General features: G+C 52.3%; 1 protein-coding gene across 1 annotated transcript; it reads right to left on the bottom strand.

Annotated features, from left to right (window-relative positions):
• Window positions 1-7,484: 7,484 nt before the first annotated feature.
• Sstr5 (somatostatin receptor 5) lies at window positions 7,485-14,858 on the bottom strand. The gene is made up of 2 exons (XM_034507460.2): window positions 14,744-14,858; window positions 7,485-9,926 (listed from the first exon to the last, which is right to left on the bottom strand). The coding sequence occupies exon 2, from the start codon at window positions 9,885-9,887 to the stop codon at window positions 8,799-8,801; it is 1,089 nt and encodes a 362-aa protein (XP_034363351.1). The 5' UTR covers window positions 9,888-9,926; window positions 14,744-14,858; the 3' UTR covers window positions 7,485-8,798.
• Window positions 14,859-19,828: the final 4,970 nt, after the last annotated feature.

Raw genomic sequence — 19,828 nt, 5'->3', positions numbered from 1 at the left:
CAGGGATACGGAAGCATGGCAGAAGGTGTCAACTGGTGGTCCAAGGGCTCTTCTCTCCCTGTTGTGCAGGGTTATTGGTGCTGGACAGTCATGGGGCTCCAGGTGCCTAAAGTCCCTCAGGCTTTGCCTAGGAGGCCATTGGCCTATGATCCCTAACTCTATTCCTTCTTGCATCCCCAGTGACCAATAGGCAAGTGTCACCATGATCCCTCAGGATTACCATGATGAGCCAAGGTTGAAAGCCATGCCAGGAGATATCTTCACCTGCCCGCCTAAATAAAATGACAGACAGGTCCTGGGATGAGTGACAGGTGAGATATAATGAACACTATATCATCAGTAAATTGTCACCTGCAGTAAGAGCTCACCAAGAAGCTGACTGCGGAAGCTGAGTGGCCTCTCAGTTCAGACTCATGTTTGTGTCTCAAAGTGTCCTCCAAGTCCTCTGGTCTGGGGATGAGCTGTGACAGGAAAGATCGCAGAGCAAAGAAGTCCCAGAGTAAAAACACAGTCCTTGAGAAGGTAACCATCTTTGACAGCTCTTTCTTTTTTCTTTTTTGTTTTTTCAAGACAGGTTTTCTCTGTGTAGCCCTAGCTGTTCTGGAACTCACTCTGTAGACCAGGCTGCCCTTGAACTCAGAAATCCACCTGCCTCTGCCTCCCAAGTGCTGGGAAAGGCGTGCGCCACCACCACCCGGCTAACTCTGACAGCTCTTACTGGTGTTTGTGCTAAGACATAATGGTGAGAACTGGAAGGCAGAAGTTCAGCCAAGGGAAGATCATCCACAGAGACAGAGCTCAATTCCAGTTGACTGTTTAAACTTGCCCACTTGGTTGTGATTACATGCTTGTATGCTCCTGGCTTGATAATGCTATCTCTATTTTTTCTCTTATTTGGAAGCCTCATTGAGGGAACAGGCACTCTGGTCTGCTAGGATATTCTCTATTGGGAACTCCAGCTGGCTTCTTAAACAACTCAATTTCTGCTGAATGTTTTAAGCACCCAAGTTGATGATGTTTTGCTACCATCTATATCTGTCTTTTCTAGCTATTCTTATTTTTTTCTTTTTGCTTTATTTGAGACATCATTTCTCTGTGTAGCCCTGGCTGTCCTGGAACTCATTCTGTAGACCAGGGTGGCCTCGAACTCAGAGATTTGCCTGCCTCTGCCTCCTGAGTGTTGTGATTAAAGGCGTGCGCCACCACTGCCCAGCTAGTTTTTCTTCTACTTGGCTTGCTATGTACTCTATAAACTAACTAATTCAAAATGGCAAATGTGGCTATTGTAGATTAGTCTCTGGATCATATGAAACTCAGAGCTGGCCAGCTGAGGGATCAGAGGAAGGGAGGGACAATGCACCAGTGGACATGACTCTATTCCATGGCTTCACACAATACCAGTCTCTCCTGACCATCTCCCTTACATAGTCCCACAGCTGCCCCAGCCTAACTCTTGAGAATTTCCCATTTCCTTACTCAGAGATGTCCATTCCAAGTGGACATAGGGTATCCTTGCCCAGCTCCTGAAAAGAAAGATGACCCTAACTTAGGAGGTCACCAAGACCAAGACAGGCCTGCAAGCGCTTAAGCATAAAGGTCCAGAAAGATTTACAGTGGATGGGGCAGGTGTCCAGACTGTCCTCATCTCGGGAACCCAGCCCCACTCAGGATGCTGAGGCTGATGAAGCTGGAGTTATACTTTGACCCTTGGTTTGTGTATACTCAAGCTAGACTAGGCAGACACACCCAGGGTGCTGGGCAACGAGGAGGTATGTCAGGAACTGCCGTCAAGTGCTGGTGGGGAATGCAGTACAGGAAGGGTTCCCTGTAGAGATAAAGGTACCCACACAGGAAGGAGAATGCCCAATGGGGAGTCCTCCCAGGTCCTGGCATCCTCTCCTCTCCCCAGATGCTGAGGTCCACCCTGGGTAGCAGAGAAGCCTGAGGCAGGTACCTGACTGCATCCAGGATGAATGATTAGCACTGGCAGGAGCCTGCTGGACTCCAGTGCTGGGCACAGTGCTCTCTACCTTGTTCTGAGGTATGAGGTTCATCCCAGCTGCATCCATACAGAGCTGCTTTCTGTCCGGTTCACATGTGCAGTGGGGTACAAAGAGCCCCTGTTGGGGCCTCTACAATCAGGCCTGTTCTGTAGATCCAGGGAGCCCCATTACCTTTTGACAGTCTTAAAGTGAACTTCAAGGCTGGTACTTCAAGGCTGTCAGGAAGCCTGGGCCAGAGGCTTTCAGGTGACTCAGAAGGGCAGAGGGGTTGGCACCTGTCCTTGGTGCAGGCCTTGGCCTCTTGCCATTGAGATGAAGGATTATGTGGGAAGAGTAGCCAGGGTCTATGGAGTGGTGACAAAGGCCAGAGGATGCGTGTTGTCCTAGGATGCTGTCTTTGCAGCCTTTGCAAGAGACTCCCAGACAACAGTACCCCCACTCAGCCATGAACTGGCACGTCAGATCTACAGAGCAGATGCTCTCATTTGCAGATGGATGCAGGAAAGACTCCTCTACCCAAGGAGCCCAGGCTGGAGAGACAAGAAAGCCACAGCCAGGCCTGTTTCTAGGTGGCCTATTTGAGGGACAGAACTGGGCTCAGAGAGAGGCTGCGTCACCCTGATACAAATCCTGCCCTAACGTGGGCAGGACTGAACAGGAGAAGAGGAAGGCCTCAGCTCTTAGAAGGCAACAAAAGATGACTGATAAACTCTAGTGTATGTGGGAGCCAGGTTCTCAGGGTAACACAGGACTAAGTGTTGGCTCAAACTGTTGGGGATGTACCTGCACCTCCCCCCCCCCCTTACATAGTGTCTTCCTCTCCATCCCAGCCCATTTATCTTGTAAAGATGCCCAGAGCTAGAAGGGGATGTAAGGTGTAAGGAGAGTCAGGATTCGATTTTCTGCACAGTGATAAAAGACTGTGGGACACAGCCGACCCTGGCAGAGTGATAAGCACACCCTGTGAAAGAGTCCAAAATGGAAAATCAATGGCACCCTGGCCGGTGCCCTGAGCAATTAGAGATTACAGTTAGAGGGAATTTATGGCAGCAGCCCGGACCGCCAGCTGTGCAGATCCAGAGTTAATCAGGAACATGTTGGCTCCACTCCATGTGACAAAACTAATAAAAAAAATATAGACGGGCTGGTAGGGCTGTTCAGTGGTTAAGGGTGCATGCTGCTCTTTCAGACTTTGGCTCTCAAAGCCCACGGTTGGTAGCCCACACCCACCTGTAATTCCACTCCGGAGGATCTGGCGGCATCTCTGGCCTCCATGGGCACCTGCAACTCCTATGCATTTATCCACATGCATACTCATATGCCTACACAGAATTAAAAATAAGCAAAAATCAATCTTCTAAGAAGAGAAATAGTCAGGTGTGCCGGTGAACATCTTTAAAGCCAGCATTTGGGAGGCAGACAGATCTCTGTGAGTTTGAGGCCAGCCAGGGAGGGAGGAAGGAAGAGAATCCAGGTGCACAGACATTCTGGTGATGTTCCTGCCAAGGAAGCTTTGTCTTGTGTTTGACTTCAAGCTGAGTGGATTCCCATCAAAAACAAAATCCTGAATCATTAGCTGAAACTCACACATGACAGTTCCTACTTGGTGGCAATCATCTGAGAAGCGTTTAACACGCAACTTGGAAAGCCTCTGCCTCCATTCAGTCCCTCAAGGAGTCTGTGTTTATGGGTGGCCACCCAGTCCCCTCCTGAGCCCTGGTTGTAGGACTCCATTCTTGACCTCATGGCTATGCTTCTCCTGGGCATCTAGAGCGAGTGGGACCACAAAGCATCATCCTATCTCCACTTCCTCTCCCTCCTCCTTTTGCCCCTCCATTTCATCTTTCCTTTTTGAGATAGCATCTCTTTCTGTATCTGAGATTGGCCTCAAAATTGTGATTCTCAAGGCTAGGGAGATGACTTAGTGGTTAGGTGAGCTTGCTGTTCTTGCACAAGACCTGAGTTCTGTTCCCAAAGCCCATGTCAGGGGCCTGCACCACCTGCAGCTCCAGGTCCAGTTTGGATGCTCTCTTGCATCCACTGGCATCTGCACACATGTGGTGTGTGCCAGTGCATGAGTGCGTGAGACCACATTTACCAACAATGACACACACACACACACACACACACACACACACACACACGGAGGTGGAAAGGGAGAGGGAGAGCAAGACAGAGAGAGGGACAGGCACAGGGATAGAGAGACAGATGGGCAAATAATACAATTAAAAATTAATTAAATTGTTTTGATTCTCCTGCCTCAGCCTCCCATGTGCTGGAATTACAGGATGAGTCACCCTGCCTGGTTAGACCACCATGTTTCTAAGCTTCACCCTCATCGTCAGGGGCATCAAAGTTTCTTTTCTTTTTATGACTGAGGAATATTCTGCCGTATGGGTAGAATTCATCTGTTCATTTGAGGGATATCTAGCTGCTGGATATAATGAGAAATACTGTTACAAATATTGGGTAAAAAATACATTTTTTTTAACTGTGTAAAAATAGCATTGATGGGGAAGAATGAACAGACTAGAAGATTTTGGAGGTAGCTTTCTGATATTTATATATATATATATGCATATATATGCATGTTTTTCTGATATATAGTATATATGTATATGTACATATATATACAGAGAGAGACAGAGAGACAGAGAGACAGAGAGACAGACAGACAGACAGACAGACAGACAGACAGACAGAGAGAAGGTCTCATGTAACCCAGACTGGCTTTGAATACACCATGTAGTTGAGGCTGGCCTTGAACACACCATATGCTTGAGGCTGGCCTTGAGCTCCTGGCTCCTGCTTCTCCTTCTACTATCACCCAATTGCTAGGATTATAGGTCTATGCAAGCACATCTGGTTTATAAATGATGACACAGCCCACATGCCCACCAAGCTTGAAGCATGCCTCAGATGCAGTAGAACACTCTTGAGGATGTGCTGACACCTGTCATGGATGAACCTTGGGGACATTATGCTAGTGTGATAAGCTGGAGATGGAACAATGATTGCATGTACATAAGGTTCTTGGTGAAGGGGCCATGGAGGGAGTACAGCTGGACAGGCAGGAGGAGCACCCCTGACATGTTCTAGGAAACTTGGTGTAACTACTTGGGGCTAAATTAGGAGCACAGACACAGACTTCCGAGGTAATAGGCCTGGCAATTGGCTTCTTCCCAGAAACTTTAGGCTGTGTGTGTGTGTGTGTGTGTGTGTGTGTGTGTGTGTGTGTGTGAGAGAGAGAGAGAGAGAGAGAGAGAGAGAGAGAGAGAGAGAGAGAGAGATCTAGATGGTGATGGACTCTTTTAGCTCTGCCTGACTGTGGAGAGCGGGGATCAGGAAGTAGAGAGGGTGGAGGCCACCGTCCCTGGCTGCTCCTGCATGGGACTTCTCTCTTGTATTCTCTTCTGGATCTGATGATTCTGTCCCTGTCTTCTGTCTCAGCAAACACAAGCTCCCATTGTTTCCAGAAACATTACGTGTCCTTCCATGAAACCTTCCTGTTGTCACTCCCATGGAGAGGCCCATTTCCCACCACAGAGGACAGGATCCCAGGAAACATGGAAGATAGACCCTGATGGAGGGGGAGCAGAACTGAATGGTCATCACCAGCCCTCCTCCCTTGAGAACTTTCAGTGCCTCCTAATTAGTAGGAGACAATGGTGTCTCCAGGCACCTGGGCCAGCGGCAGCCTGGCATCTTTACTCACTGACAGTCCTTCCCCAGGACACCTGACAGTGCTGCCTAATGGAAACAGCCGTCCTCATGTCCAGAATCCGCCCTGGGAACCCTGACATTACTCCTGCTGACAGGTTGTGGGGAGAGGAGCCGCTGTGACATGGTTCTACTAAGGGGACTGTTTCATTGTTAGCACCCATTTCCAGCCTGCACCCCACCCAGCCAGGCAAACAGACATCTCCTGTCCCCCTCGCCATCCTCAGCCCTGCCCCACAGGCTGGATTTCCTGGCCAAGGTCGCTCTGCCACTAGAACCTAGTGTCCAATAAAACCCACAGATGCAGACAGAGCCATAAAGTAGATCAGCAGATCGCCACAGTGGCCCCAGGATGTTTGCTTTGTGCCATCCTTACAACTCTCTGTGGCTCCAGTGAAGGACATCTCAGCTCTCATAGTGTCCAGGGCCCATGGCTCTCCTGGACACCCTTCAGACGTTTAATACAGGTGCCTCTGGGTCCTGTCTCCTGCTGGGGCCTGGTCTCCTCTGACCATCCATACCAGCCAAGTTTGGGCTGCATAGAACCTTCCAGAATAGTCCACATATTTCTCAATCCTGGGTCTTTCCATACCTTGCTCCCAAGTCAGGAACCAGTCTGGTGTTACTACCCCAGCCCTTACTAGGCACCATCTTGGAAGCTCCATCTCCCTCACCCAGCTTGCCCACGTCACATCCTGCCTTGTTCCTGGTAGCCTAGCATCTGTACACTATGCACACCCTGGCTCTTGCCTCCTGTTGTGTCACTGAAGCTCATCCTCACTTGGTCCATGATGAGACCTTTGAGGCAGAGTTGGGGTTGCACGTATTCCTCTTTCCTGCCACAACCTGTCTCTGACACCCCTGCCTATTCTGGCAGAGGGTGAGCTTGCCTGTGCTTCTTGATTTCTGAGACCTCACACTTCTGGTTCTTGCTGCCAGAACACACTTTCAGCCTCCCTGGAGGGAGCAGATGACTGACTGAGCTGGCCCATGGGTCAGTATGGCAGAGACACCAAGGAGGCTTGAGAAGGGGAGTTGTGTACCAATAGTTTCGGTCTGGGGGCACGGATAGTATGCACTTAACCAGGACAGGGGAATGAGAAAAGGTCACTGCAGCCCTGTTGGGGTGTGAGGATGGAGTGGAGGGCAGGCTTTCTTTAGGCTGGATTCTGGATGTTGCTGCCTGCCATCTGGGGCTTCAGGCTGGCAAGATGGAGAACACTTGTATAGAGGTATAAGGGAAGCTTTTAGCACCAAGGATAATCTAAGAAGCACCCTCCATTCATCCCTAGCTCCAACTTCATGGGACATGTTGGTCCCTTAGCTCCCTGCAGGAGGGTGATGGCTGACTGCCACATCTGTACCCCTGAGGGCACTCTTGCCTGGTTAGGGACACCCTTTGTCAAAACTATTGGCAGAGATCTGAGCCCTCTGCTAATTCTCCTGGGCCATTTGGTATGGGTTCTCTTTGCAACATGATCCCAGGAGGCCTGATGGTGGGCAGAGGTTGGGTGTTAAAGTGGCTTCAGTTTCCTCTGGACACACTCCTCTTCAGGATGCCGACATGGTAGGTAGGGTGGATTTTGTCATCAGCTCCTGAGAACTGAGGACAGAACCACCAGCTAGAATTGCCCTTCACCTGCTTCACCTGGGGTCAGTTCTCTGGGAGCTGGTGACATTGTACCTTGTGGGTACCTTGTGGAGGCTCTCTGTTTTAAGCTGGCTTCACTTGGTTCCATGGACAATATTTGCTTTGGAAAAAACCTGACAGTTTATTTTCTAATTTATTCAGAGGCAGGTTGTTGAACACAAGTGCCCTCACTATGAGGGATGAGCTTACAGGGTTGGCATCTGCCTGGGGAGGGGTCACATTTGAGACACAGCAGCTCCTACAGCCTTCTCTCTGCCCGGTCCTGCTGGCCTGGCCTCTGCACCCTCCCAGGGAGCCAGGCATGTCAGGCAGAAGAATAGTGGGATTAACTTCTTTCCCTAGCCCTGGGGACACCATGGAGAAACGTGGACATGGGGGCTGTGAGCACATTCTGGGTCTGGAGTAGAGAGCTGTTGGAAGTGGCTGAGGCGGGATCACAGATTCCCCGGGGACTTGGGCCTCTCTGGCCTTGGCATTTGCACTCTCTCACACGGTACATCTTTCCAGGCTCTGCTGTTTGTGCTGGGAGCAGTTCCTGCCTGCTACCTGCTCGCCCTGCTCCCTCTCCAGGGACAGAGCCCCAGCAACCTGCCTTAAAGAAATGGAGGGCTGTTAAGTCCCCTGTTCGTCCTCATAGTCTCTAACCCTCAGGGGAGCCTCAGGAGAACCCAGGCCTTTTCCCAGGGCCATCCTAACTGGACCACTCTGAAGAGACGGGATCCTGTGTGTCCATTTCTTTTCCCACTCTTCACCATGTGTCTGCCCCCCCACCCACTCCCACTGTAAAGGCCAAGGCCTCAGTTTCCTTGTGCTGGAGAAAGATGGGGAGCAACCAGAATTGGGCCCCAGAGTTTCATCTCTGCTGTCCCAGAGCCAGTGCAGCCTTTGTTACAACTGTTGCCTCAAAGTACGTGCAGCTGCAGGATCACAGAGGTTGGGGCTGGACACACATGGATATCTTGCATTTGTTTCCCATGCTGACCAGAACAGGAACGGTGGCTGGGGGCCAGCAGGCCAACACAGCTTCAGGGTGGGTAGTCACCAGCACACACCAATAGTCTACAAGAGAATCACCTCTTGGCTCCCTCCTGGAAAACTGCTTCTCGGCCCGAGAGGCTGACAAAAATTATGCCGCAGTAGTGGTGAAGGTGCCTGAATATTTCCAGGGGCAAAATCCAGCCCTTCCTCCCTGCCAAGCCTGTCACGTGGTCTCAGAGCCTGGACTGGCAGAACGTTTTGGTGAGAGATGGTCAGTCATCACAGGACACCGGCTGTGCTGTGTCTATCCATGGCTTAGCCACAGAAGCTGTCTTCACACTGACACCAAGAGGAGTCCAACTTGTAGGCTTGGGGGCGAGTGCATCTCAGCAAGCTCTCACATCCCAGAAGACCTGGCAGGACCCCTGGGGGTGTTACTAGGGCACTCAAAGCCTGCTGGTCTGCATGAGCCCGTTGGCCTCACAGCTGCGTGTGGGCAGCGTGACCTGTGGCCGCCCACCCTTGTCTGGCCGTGGCTCTACGACATCTGCATCCTCCATACCGTATCCCCTACGTAGGCACAGAACCTTCCGGAAGCTCTGGCGGAAGTTATCAGAGAGAAAGCCATAGAGAAGGGGGTTGGCGCAGCTGTTGGCATAAGACAGGACCACCACAAAGAAGTAGAGGCCGGCAGATGTGGGTTCCTCAGGCAGCGTGAAGGCCAGGTTGATGATGTTGACAATGAAGAAAGGTAGCCAGCAGCCCACAAACACCAGCACCACTACCACCACCATGCGAGTCACTTTGCGTTCCGAGCGCCTCCGCCGCGAGGAGCCCACGCGCATGCCTGCCGCCTTCACCTTCACCACAATGAGCAGGTAGCACAAGCAGATGACCAGCAGGGGCCCAAAGAAGCCCAGCACGGACGTGTAGGTGATGAAAGCTGCCCCCCACAGTCCCACAGGCTCCGGCCAGCTCAGGTTGCAGGTGCCCCAGCCCTCCTGAACATCCGCGAAGACCAAGAGTGGCAGAGACATGAGCAACGAGAAGACCCAGACGGCAGCACTGGCCAGCTTGGCTACCCGTGGGCGACGCCACCGGGCAGAGCGCAGAGGGTGGACCACAGCCAGGTAGCGGTCAACACTCATGACCATCAGGCAGAAGATACTGGTGAACTGGTTGATGCCATCCAGCGTCATGACCAGGCGGCACAAGAAGGAGCCAAAGGGCCAGTAGGAGACAGCATTCTGCGTAGCCAGGAAGGGAAGCCCCAACATAAACAACACGTCAGCCACGGCCAGGTTCAGGATATACACATTCGTAACTGTCTTCATCTTGGCGTGCCGCAGCACCACATAGATGACCAGTGTATTTCCACCCAGTCCCACGGTGCACACCAGCAAGTAGAGCACAGGTACCAACACTGCCCGGGCTCCCATTGGTGATACAGGGCCCACCAGCGACCAGTTATGGTTACTGCTGGAAGCAGCTGAGGCATTCCAGCTAGGTGTGGCAGCCAGAGAGAGGGGCTCCATGCTGTCAGTTTCAGGCCAAGTTCCAGACCACGTGTGTCTCTGCAAGAGAAGAGAGTGTCACTAGTGGGCACATTCAGGCATTCCTTCCTCTAGCCGTCCCCAGCCCACCTGCTCGACGGTGATGGGTAAACACCATTAGTCACGTTCAACTTGGCCGGGAATCACATTAAGCAAATTGTTTGGAAAACAAACTAGACAGGAAGAAGAAGCCACTGCGGGGACAAGAGGGTAGGTGGCTTGGTGAGCCACGAGGGGCATTATCTGTCGATACAGATCCTACAGTGGCTGCCCGATGACCCACAACCCACGACTTCCCTGGCTTGGCCTCTGCTCTGGTATCTAGCACTCTCTCTAAAACCTCTCAGAGTCCTGAGGGCAGCATTTCAGGAGTGAGCTCAGAAGGTATCACCTCCCCAGGGGTCTCCAGACTATGAGAAGTAGCTGACAGAGAAGGATGGAGAGGAAGAGATACCATGGCCTTGGTAAGCCCACCATATTCAACACATGTAGCATCCCAGACCTGTTCTGCCAGTAAGTCCAAGGCTGGACTCTCTCTTGGGGGGGGGGCTTCCCTTTAAGAGAGTCTAGGGAATGCTGTCCCCAGTAGACAGTTTCTACCCCCTACAGAGCCTGAGGCTCTCAGAAGCAGCAATGACTCCAGAGATCCCTGTGTGACATAGTGGCTGGCCCACTTTTCACCCCTGAGGATACTGGTTGATGCGTACTGCCTGCCCAGGGCGAAGGTCTGTCTCCTGCTCAGTAGTCGCAGCTATCCTTAAACCCCAGGCTTAGTGCACAGTGCTCAACTGGAAGGTGCCTAAAGCAAGGGGGTAAACACATGGAACAGACTTAGCAACCAGTGGGAAGACACCAGGCTGTGGCATAGCACAGGAGGGGGCACACAGCCCACCACGTGGCAGAGCTGGGGGCAGCGGACTGAGTCCTGGGAAAAAGAGTGCAGATGCAGGGCGGGTGCATGGGCTTTGCAGAGGAGGTAGAGAGGCAGGCGTGGAAGGACAGCCTGACAGATGAGTGGCAGGTGCCCACACTCGCTCACATGCTTTGTGTTTCTTTGCGCTTGAAATCTTTCATAAAAACAAAGATGCCCAAGAAAAAATAAGTGCCTCCATCACTTGGGAAGGAGATGGGCAGGATGGGTGCCTATGGTTGAGCAGTCATCATGGAACTGAAGGACACAGGCTGTGGATAGGCCGTGGAGAGGCAGGTGTCCTCAGCCTGAGGCAGGCTGCACTCAGGAACCCAGGCCTGATCTGCAGTGGCCTGAGCCATAGCAGACATGGGACATTCTAATAGCTGTCAGGGAAGGACCTAGTCCTGGGTGACCAGGATCATGCAGAAACAATTACAGCTTGATGAACAAGGAAAGGCTGGCCAGAAGACGGATCCTAGAGTGAACCGCAGCATTGAGGAAATGAAAAGGTCTCTCCCCCGAGAAAGCCAACGCACCAGAGTTTCCAAGCTCTCAAGGTTCATGGATGCTAAGGAATATGACCTGGAAAGCCAAGGGGAAAGGGACAGGCAGTGGATTGGCCAGAAATCGGTGAAATAAAATAAGTTGACTTAACTAGTGTTTCTTGGACATGTTCCAGCAAGCGCAAGATCTTTGAGTAAAGCACGGATAAAATATTATGAGGAGTGAAGGGTAGACAGAGCAGCCCCTGTCCCACCCACACACAAACCTTTTAAGTCACAGACCTCGGGCATGAAAAGTACAGTCATTCAGTGCCGGGAGAGGTGGCTCATCTGGTAAGAGTGCAGACTGTTCTTGCAGAGGACCCAATTTTGACCCAGCACTTATGTTAGGCAGCTCACAACTGCCTGTGACCCCAGCTCCAGGGGATCTGATACCTCTGGCCGCCATGAACATCTGTATTTACATGTACACAACCACACACAATCAAAAATAAAACAAAAAATTTTTTTAAAAAGGGAAAATAGAGTCATTTAAATAAACAACTAAGAAAAAAAAAAGAAGCCCACAAAACCCACGAGTAATTCTAATCTAGATACCTAGGTAGTGTTGAGAGATTTGGTGGAATAGAATATTTGGAGGGATACTGAGAAGATGCATACATGGAAGAGACAGGAAGACCAAGCAGGGACCACAAGGATAATGGGGAAGGATGAGTCCTCAAGTCGCAGAGAGGATGCTAGGTGTCTCCTCCTGGCCTATCATGTCTCTAGTGGGACTAAATCACAATATACCAACCAGTATCACCCCTGAGCTGCAGAGCACCATATAAAGAAAAAAAATCCTGAAAAATAGCAGCAGGACGTATCATGGAAACACTACAAACAGTGAAAATAACAGTACTATTCCATCAGCAGATAAGAGGTGTATGATAACCCTTATTTAATAAAAAGGCTGAGGATAGGGATGTAGAGTGATTGCCTAGCATGCATGATTACCTGGGTTCAATTCCCAGCAGTGTATAAAACAGATGTGCTAGCATAGGCCTGCCATTCCAGCACCTGAGAGAGGCCGAGGCAGAGGATCGGAAGCTCAAGGTCATTTCTGACTACATACTAAGTTTGAGGCCAGCCTGGGATACATGAGACCTGGTATTAAGAAAGGGAAGGGCTGAAGAGATGGCTCAGTGTTTGAGAGGCACTGGCTGCCCTTCCAGAGGAACCCAGGTTCGATTCCCAGCATTTAGATGACAGCTCACAGCTGTCCCAGGGGATTGAGCCCTTTTCTGGCCTCTACATTCAAAGCAGGCATGCATGTGGTAGAGAGATATGCATGAAGGCAAAATACCCATACACATACAAATAAATAACTCAAAAAGACACTGTTAGAGGAGCTTCCTTGGAGGATCAGGAGGTGGAACTACTGATTGGCTCACAGAGGCTGGCTCACAGAGGCTGGTCTCAGGAAGTATCTTTAATGGCACTTTAAAGGTAATGCTCAAAGGTACCATGGACAGCTGTGGAGACCTCGCCTAAAAAAAGACCATGGTTTAGAGCCAGTCAGTACTGAAATGCCTATTCACGAGACCAGTGTGCATGGAACTGCTGCAGAGACTTGTGGGTCACCTCTCCTGGAAAGACCAACCAAGGGACCGGAAATGCAGTTGATGAAGACAATAGCTCAGCCCCTGAGGATGGGCTGTCCACTGTTGGGGGGGGGGAAGGGCTGATGGGCTCAGGGCCTCCTGAAGAGGCTCTGGCTTGGGGTAGCAGTTCTTGAACACATGTCTGACCTCGTAGTTTCTGTGGGCTCCTCTGAGGCTACTCTCTGGCCCACACCCTCCTCACTGCTCGCTACCCAGAGCCCAGGAGTGGCTTAGCAGGCCACCAGCCCTTGCTGTCTGTGCAAACACTACAATTTTCAACCAGTCTCAGAGCTCCAAAGAACAAAACAGGCCCTAGAGCTGTGCCTGTCTCTTGGAATATAATTCTGCAAGACCGTTTTTAAAAGAACAAATTTTTTTTTATTCACAAGAATTACTTGTTCAGGGGGAAATTGCCCCTCAGGCCATTTCAAGTGTGGGAGGGAGAGGTGAAGGAGGGGGTTTCACATCAGAGTCCAACCAGAGACCTGCTTAGCCAACCCCCATTGATGTCACTTCCCCAGCAGGTGCTGGCCCTGCCCACCTCACCTTAGGTGTTCTACCTGACCCCGACTCATCTAAAAATGTGTCAGATCGCCCATCCTGTAGGCTTCTGCCCCTCTCCTGCTTTGCTGAGGGTGGAACTGGAGCCACATACCCCCACCCCACCCCATCCCTGCCCACAGCAATTAATGACCCCTCTCCTGCTGCCTTTTCCCAAATACACTCTACCTCTGAATACTTCTGGAGGCAGCCTGGGCCAAGGCAGAGGGGAAGTTAGGGAGGTAGGCCTGCAGGGTGGACAACAGGAAGGCTAGGATTCCACAAACCCCTCGAAGGGGGTTAGGGGGGCCTCTCTGCCCTGAAGAAGACTATTTTCATTTCCAACCCATTTCCTCAGAAATCTGAGCCTTTACTTTATGGAGAACCCAATGCTAGCTCATGGTTGGCCATTGGTGCTACTGGAGGCTCTGGTGCATCCCACCTGACCCTGCGGACACATTCTGTTGCTCAGCAACAGTTCCAACATCTGACTTGGAGCACCTGGGTTCTGGCTCTCATAACCCTAAGTCACGCAACTGGTGGCAGGGACGGGAAGGTCCTTGAGCATCAGAGAAAGTTCCAGGACATTCTCCATTCCACGTAGGGGGCGTTATGACTAGAGGACCCGGGGGACTCGGAGACACAAGTGCCCCATCATGGCCAACTCGATTCCCAGAGGGAAGGTGTGTACCCAGATTTCTTGCTCAGGCACAAACAATCCCGGGACCTCAGATACCGTGCCAGGCCACAGCCCCATGGTTGACACTACTCTGCCGGCTCTCCGCGGACCTATGTGCGTACGCCAGTGCTCCTCCCCGACCGTCCCCCACCCTCGGCGTCCAGCTGCAGACCTCCTAGCCTGCTTAATGTTCCCGCTGCGCCCTCCCACCTTCCCTCCGAGATCCTGGCTCCTGAGGCCTCTGCGCTCACCCAGTTGGCAACCCTCCCTAGCATTGGGCGCGCGCGCCATGGAGAGACCAGGGGCGCATAAGCAGAGGGAGACGTCGGGGTCCCTTGTGGTTTCTGACCTGACCCAGGCGCAACGGGAGGCCTCCGAGTCTCCGGGACAGAGGCAAAGAGATGCAGCTCCGAGGTTGGGGAGCGGACGCGATAGGGGCTGGGGCAGAGGCAGGTGAGCCCCGCAGATACCCAGAGGAGCTTGGGAGCTGCAGGCAGGGGCCGAATGGCGGGACCCCAGACCTGGGCTGCGCGCAGAGACAGCGGGAAGAAGCGACAGACCTGTGCAGGACAGGGTGCCCACTCCGGGGAGGGCACGCGGCAGCACTTCGCAGTTAGGCAGCACCCTTGGGCTCAAAGAGCAGAGCGCTCACTCGATTGCTGTATGAAGTCGGCGCCCGCCCTCAGGCTAGAGGGAGGGAGAGGGTGGAGAAGATAGAGGGGGCGGGGCGAAGTCGGGCGGGGCGAAAGCCTCCGATGGGGTGGGTTGGTGAGGCAGGGTAGACAGGGCAAGCTCCCATGGGCAGGTAGAGAAAGGGGGTTTCCGGGAGGATTGGAGGATTGGGGCAGTGGTGCCGGGTTGCCTGGGTGGACTCATGTCTAGCTGATGCCCTAAGTTACCAAAGTCTACCAGTCTCTGAGACCTTTGTGCAGCCATTGTAGGGTTGACAATGACTTAGACCACGCCCCCGTCCCATCCTTCTTTTCAACAACCAGTTTGGGCTGTAACTGGAAGCTTAAGGCCGAAGGGAGTCCCTCTAGTGCCCAGAGAGTCTGAGTCCTCACTCCAAGAGAAGTCTGGTGGCCTATGGAGATGTCTGAGGTGAGGTTCCAAGAACAGAGGAGAGGCAGTGGGAAGCCTTAAGGCAGAGTCTGATCCCTGAGCAGGCAGGGGTGAGCCTGGGAATCTGTACTTCCCACCAGGCCCCAGGCTTTGGGAAGCTGCTCACCGAAGAGTTGCTGGCTCTAACAAGAGTTGAGGGCCTTCCTCCTCTGGAACTAGGCACAGAGGCGATCCCAGCAGCATGCTGGCCCAGAGCTAGTACACAATTTAGTTCTTTAACCTGATCTGAAATTCTGCGGTACCACTCAGAACGGTTGACACTCATCCAGTTGACATCAGGACCTGCCCAAAGGATGTGGAAGTCAGCTACATACTGCTTGTCCTCAAGTGGAGATGCTTCAGCTGACCAGGTAGGTGGTGCCTGAGCGCTCTCTCTCTCTCTCTCTCTCTCTCTCTCTCTCTCTCTCTCTCTCTCTCTGTCTGTCTCTCTGCCATTCTGTGGTTTTTTCCTAGGAACTTGTATTAGGTTGGAGGTTGGAGAGAGCTCAACCGCTTAGCAATGGCCAGTGCTCCAGCCCCTCATGGAACTCATCCCCAGCCAGACTTGGACTCTGCATTTAGGAAGAGCTCAGTCTTTCCTTAGTTCTGGGTTCCATCTCCTAAGTGACTGTCAGTTTCCTGAGGAGGCTGTCCAGATCCTGGCACAAGGATACCTCCACTGTTCTGCAGACCGAGGGGCCCCTTTCCTGGCTTTGGATGGCAGCTGCTAGCTCATTACCTCAAGGATCTGATGGCTGCCTTCTCTGGTGCCTTACAGGCTACATCAAGGCAGATTGAGCCACCCTAGATACTCAGGGTCTCTGCTAGAAACACATACGCGCTCAGCATGAGTGGAGAACCAGATGTTCAAGGTGGTGTGGGGGGCGCGGGGGGTTCTGGTAACTGTGTGGGATGAGGAGACGGGCTGAGGTGCAGTGAAGTCCAGAGCCCTCTGGCTAGGGAGTTAATCTGGGCACTCATCACCAGGCCATCTGAACCCTCTCTGTGTTTAGGTGGGAGACCATTTCTGAGCACTCCCAGTGAGGTAGACACCCTGGGGACACAAACAGTGTCTGTCCCACTAGCTCAGTGTGTAGCAGAGAGTAATAAACAATAACAAAAATTTAATATAGAAAATTCTAGGGACTGGAGAGACGGCTCAGCAGTTAAGAGCACTGACTGCAAGATTCCATCCCCAGCACCCACATGGTAGCTCAAACAGTTTCAGGGAATTCGGTGTCCTCTTCTGACCTCTGGGGGCACCAGGCACACATGTAGTACAGAGTCACACACTCAGGTACAACGCTATATACATAAATAAAATAATAAAAATTAGAAGTGTTGAGATTGTAATAGACAAGCAGGAGGCTGGGAACCGTCTCCAATGCAGTGTGGCCTACTGAGGAAGAGACTTAGGCAGAAATCAGCGGATTGAAGGCCGCGGGGCAGAGAGAAGCTCTGTGGCTGAGCGAGGGAGTCATACATGGATGCTGGTCCTGATGTGACTCCTTGTTCTGTTTCACAATTCTGTCTTCACTCCATTTCAGCCACTGTCCCCACTCATGCTTCTCTTCCTAACTGCTGCCACCAGCACACTCATTCACCCACACAGTTTAGTGTGACCATGTCCAAGATTGGGAGTAGTTGAGCCTGGCCAGAGACCAGCAAAGGAGGCCTTAAGAGGCTGCTACAAGATAGCACGTCTGCCTAGGTTCATCTACCCTAGACTCCTCCGACTGGGACAACCGAGAAGCTGCACACCTTGCTCCAGAACCCATTCCTTCCATCAGCCCAGATCTCCAACAGAACCCCATTCAGGCCGATCCCCACCTGACCAGACTTTATCACCAATAGAGTGTGCTTAGTGGTGGGCAGTGTCCCATGTCTCCAATTCCCTGGTCTCTGAGCTGGCAAAGACTGAAGCTACCCACACCTGAAACGGCAGCCCACACACCCTCATGACCTTGCTTGGGCACACCGAGGTTGGCTCTTTCTCAGAGAATTTTCCTATTGTGAGGCATGGGATGAGGGGTGACAGGAGCTGGCCTCTGGCTGCCGTCTGAACCAGAGATGCTGCAGGCTGAGCATAGGGTTGCCTTTGGCCATAGAGCCACCCTAGGGATGGCACCAGTGGGACACAGGCTGAGCCAGAGTGGACCTCACTCTCAGAGTCTCATATGTAGACTACTCTGTAGGCTGGCCACTGAGGGGTGGGTGGCCAGACTCACTCCTCCTCTTGTGGAATTCAGGTCAGCTCCTCACTTGGGTCCGGTGGCAGCAGGCTGGGGGGAAACCACTGTTCCTTCCCTAGGGCAGGGCAGTTCTCACAGGTCTGTCATATTGGCCCAGAGGCAAGTTCTTCCCTATCTTGATGGCCTGAGACAATCAGGTCCCTCTCCACCAGACACAGAGCCAGGTTGCTGGACATCTGTGGGCTACTTGTCCATATGGGGTCTTAATACAGGGGCCCAAGGCAGGAGGCAAGGGGTGTCCAGAGGGATGGGTAAAAGGATGGGGCCCTGGGCCCCAGTGGGTCTCCTTAAAGGGATGTGATGTCCAGATATGATCAGCAAAAGAACCCCACCTGAGAGCCTAGGTTTCATTTTCAACTCTCTGTTGTGTCTGCCATACACAAAGAGCTCGGCGCCTCTTGGTCTTCACTAACTTGAGGGTCTGGTTCCCAGATCTGCCTGTTGACTCTGCTTTGTGTGATGTCTTTCTTGGCTGCCTGGCCTTGTCCAGCACTCTGCAGAGCCTCCTGTGCAGGTGCTAACGACTGCCATCATCCATTCCACAGGCCAGGCCAAGCATGTGAAGCACATGAGCAGCAGGGGTCCCAGGAGCGAGATGGAGTTAAAAAAAACAACCTTTCTCAGCAATGGTAAGGACCCCGGCACACATAACTTGGGCTCTCTGCCCTCTGTACACAGTAAATAGAGGGGGAGATACGGTGCCCAGAAATGCTTCTGGCCAGCCTCCCTGCCGAGCAGCTGGAGAAACTGAGGCCTGGGCAAGGAGCCACATTGGCTGAGGTTCCCAATAAGCTGCCTTCTCCTCTGCTGGAAGCTTGTGCTAGGGTCAAGCCTGTTGGTAGAACAGTCTGAACTGACTATCCTAAGGTTCTCTGTCACTGGGCACCCCTAGGACTCCTGGACCCCCAGGCTGCAGATACAAAGTAGTCTTATTGACAGGGCAAGTCTCAAAGATCCCAGCCACCCACTCCTCACATCCCATGGAGAAACTTTTGTCTACCTTCCTAGGCTGGGTTCCTGGTCGGGGTCCTTCTGCACCTGCCCTGCTCCCGTAAGTCTTCACCTCTGTGGAGACACGTGGGTTCCACTGTGCCTGTGAGGAACCAATTTCACCAAAGTGGATGCTCTAAGCCCTGACATCTGCTGCCTCTGCTCTCCAGTCTCCTTTCCTCCTTCCTCAGCTCTGATCCCTGCCCCTTACCTGCCACTTTAAGCTTTGACAGATCAGAGCACTGTCATGTCCCCACTTCCCCCAACAGGCTCTGGGACTCTCCTGTTAGGAGTGGTTGTCAACAGAAGAAGACAGCTCCTGAATCAGCCGGGATGCTGAGGCTATCTAGGTCCTCCTGGAGTCTATGATAACATGGTGGCCTGCTACTGCCACCTTGGTGACCTTTGCTCTGGTCAGGAACACCTTACCTCAAGCCTCTCTGTCAAGGAGGATCAAATAAGGTGAGGCCCGCTTGGGGACACTGCTGAGAGGTCCAGCCCAGGAGGAGGATTAACAGCTGCCTGGAGCCATGGCAACGGGACAGTGGCCTCATGGTCTCCCCAGAGATGGTCTCAAGCACCATTTGTGGGGACCTCTACTTCTTCTGAGGCCCACACCTATGAAACCTTGTCAGAGGCTGCTCAGTGGCTGCCAGGTACAAAGCCCTTTCCCGCAACCCCTGACTAGGAGAGGCTTGGATGCCATGAGGCTCTGGTTATTCAAGAGCAATGGAGGCTAACTCTAGCCAGACACTCTGGGTCTCTCTTGCTACCTCTGATTGCCAAGATTCAACTCAGCTGTACCCCATGCCTAATGCACCCAACTTTTCTTTCAAATAAATTCCTTATTAGTATCAGTGGGTCTTCCTTTGGGAAAACTCAGCTGCCCCACACTATCCTGGCTTCTCTGCTTATGTCTAGAGGTCTGGTACCCAGCAGTAGCCCAATAAACATTAGCTAGCTCTCTTCCTGGCCTCTGCTGCTGGGGCGGGCAGTGAGGCCCATGCCGGGGGAGAAGATCAGCTTCCTGTGGGGCCAGCACAGTGGGGTGCCACCCACTCAGGCTCTGGGACATTGCCTGCCAGGCTCCCAGCTGGAGCTGATGGTCACATGGGTGCAGCGGTGGACTGTCTCATCAGAGCTGCAAGAACATCTCAGTAAGAGGATGTCGATGTGTCACCAGATATGGAGGGCATCATATATAGTCTACAGATTCTAATGGGGAGACTGGTCAGCAGATGGTCTCAGTGAAGATGTATAAGGTAAGGAAGGTCCAGGCAGACAAAGTAGAATGTGACAACC

The sequence above is a fragment of the Arvicanthis niloticus genome, chromosome 6 (genome assembly GCF_011762505.2).
Source record: "Arvicanthis niloticus isolate mArvNil1 chromosome 6, mArvNil1.pat.X, whole genome shotgun sequence".
NCBI lineage: Eukaryota > Metazoa > Chordata > Mammalia > Rodentia > Muridae > Arvicanthis > Arvicanthis niloticus.
This window is presented reverse-complemented; position numbering and strand designations above follow the sequence as displayed.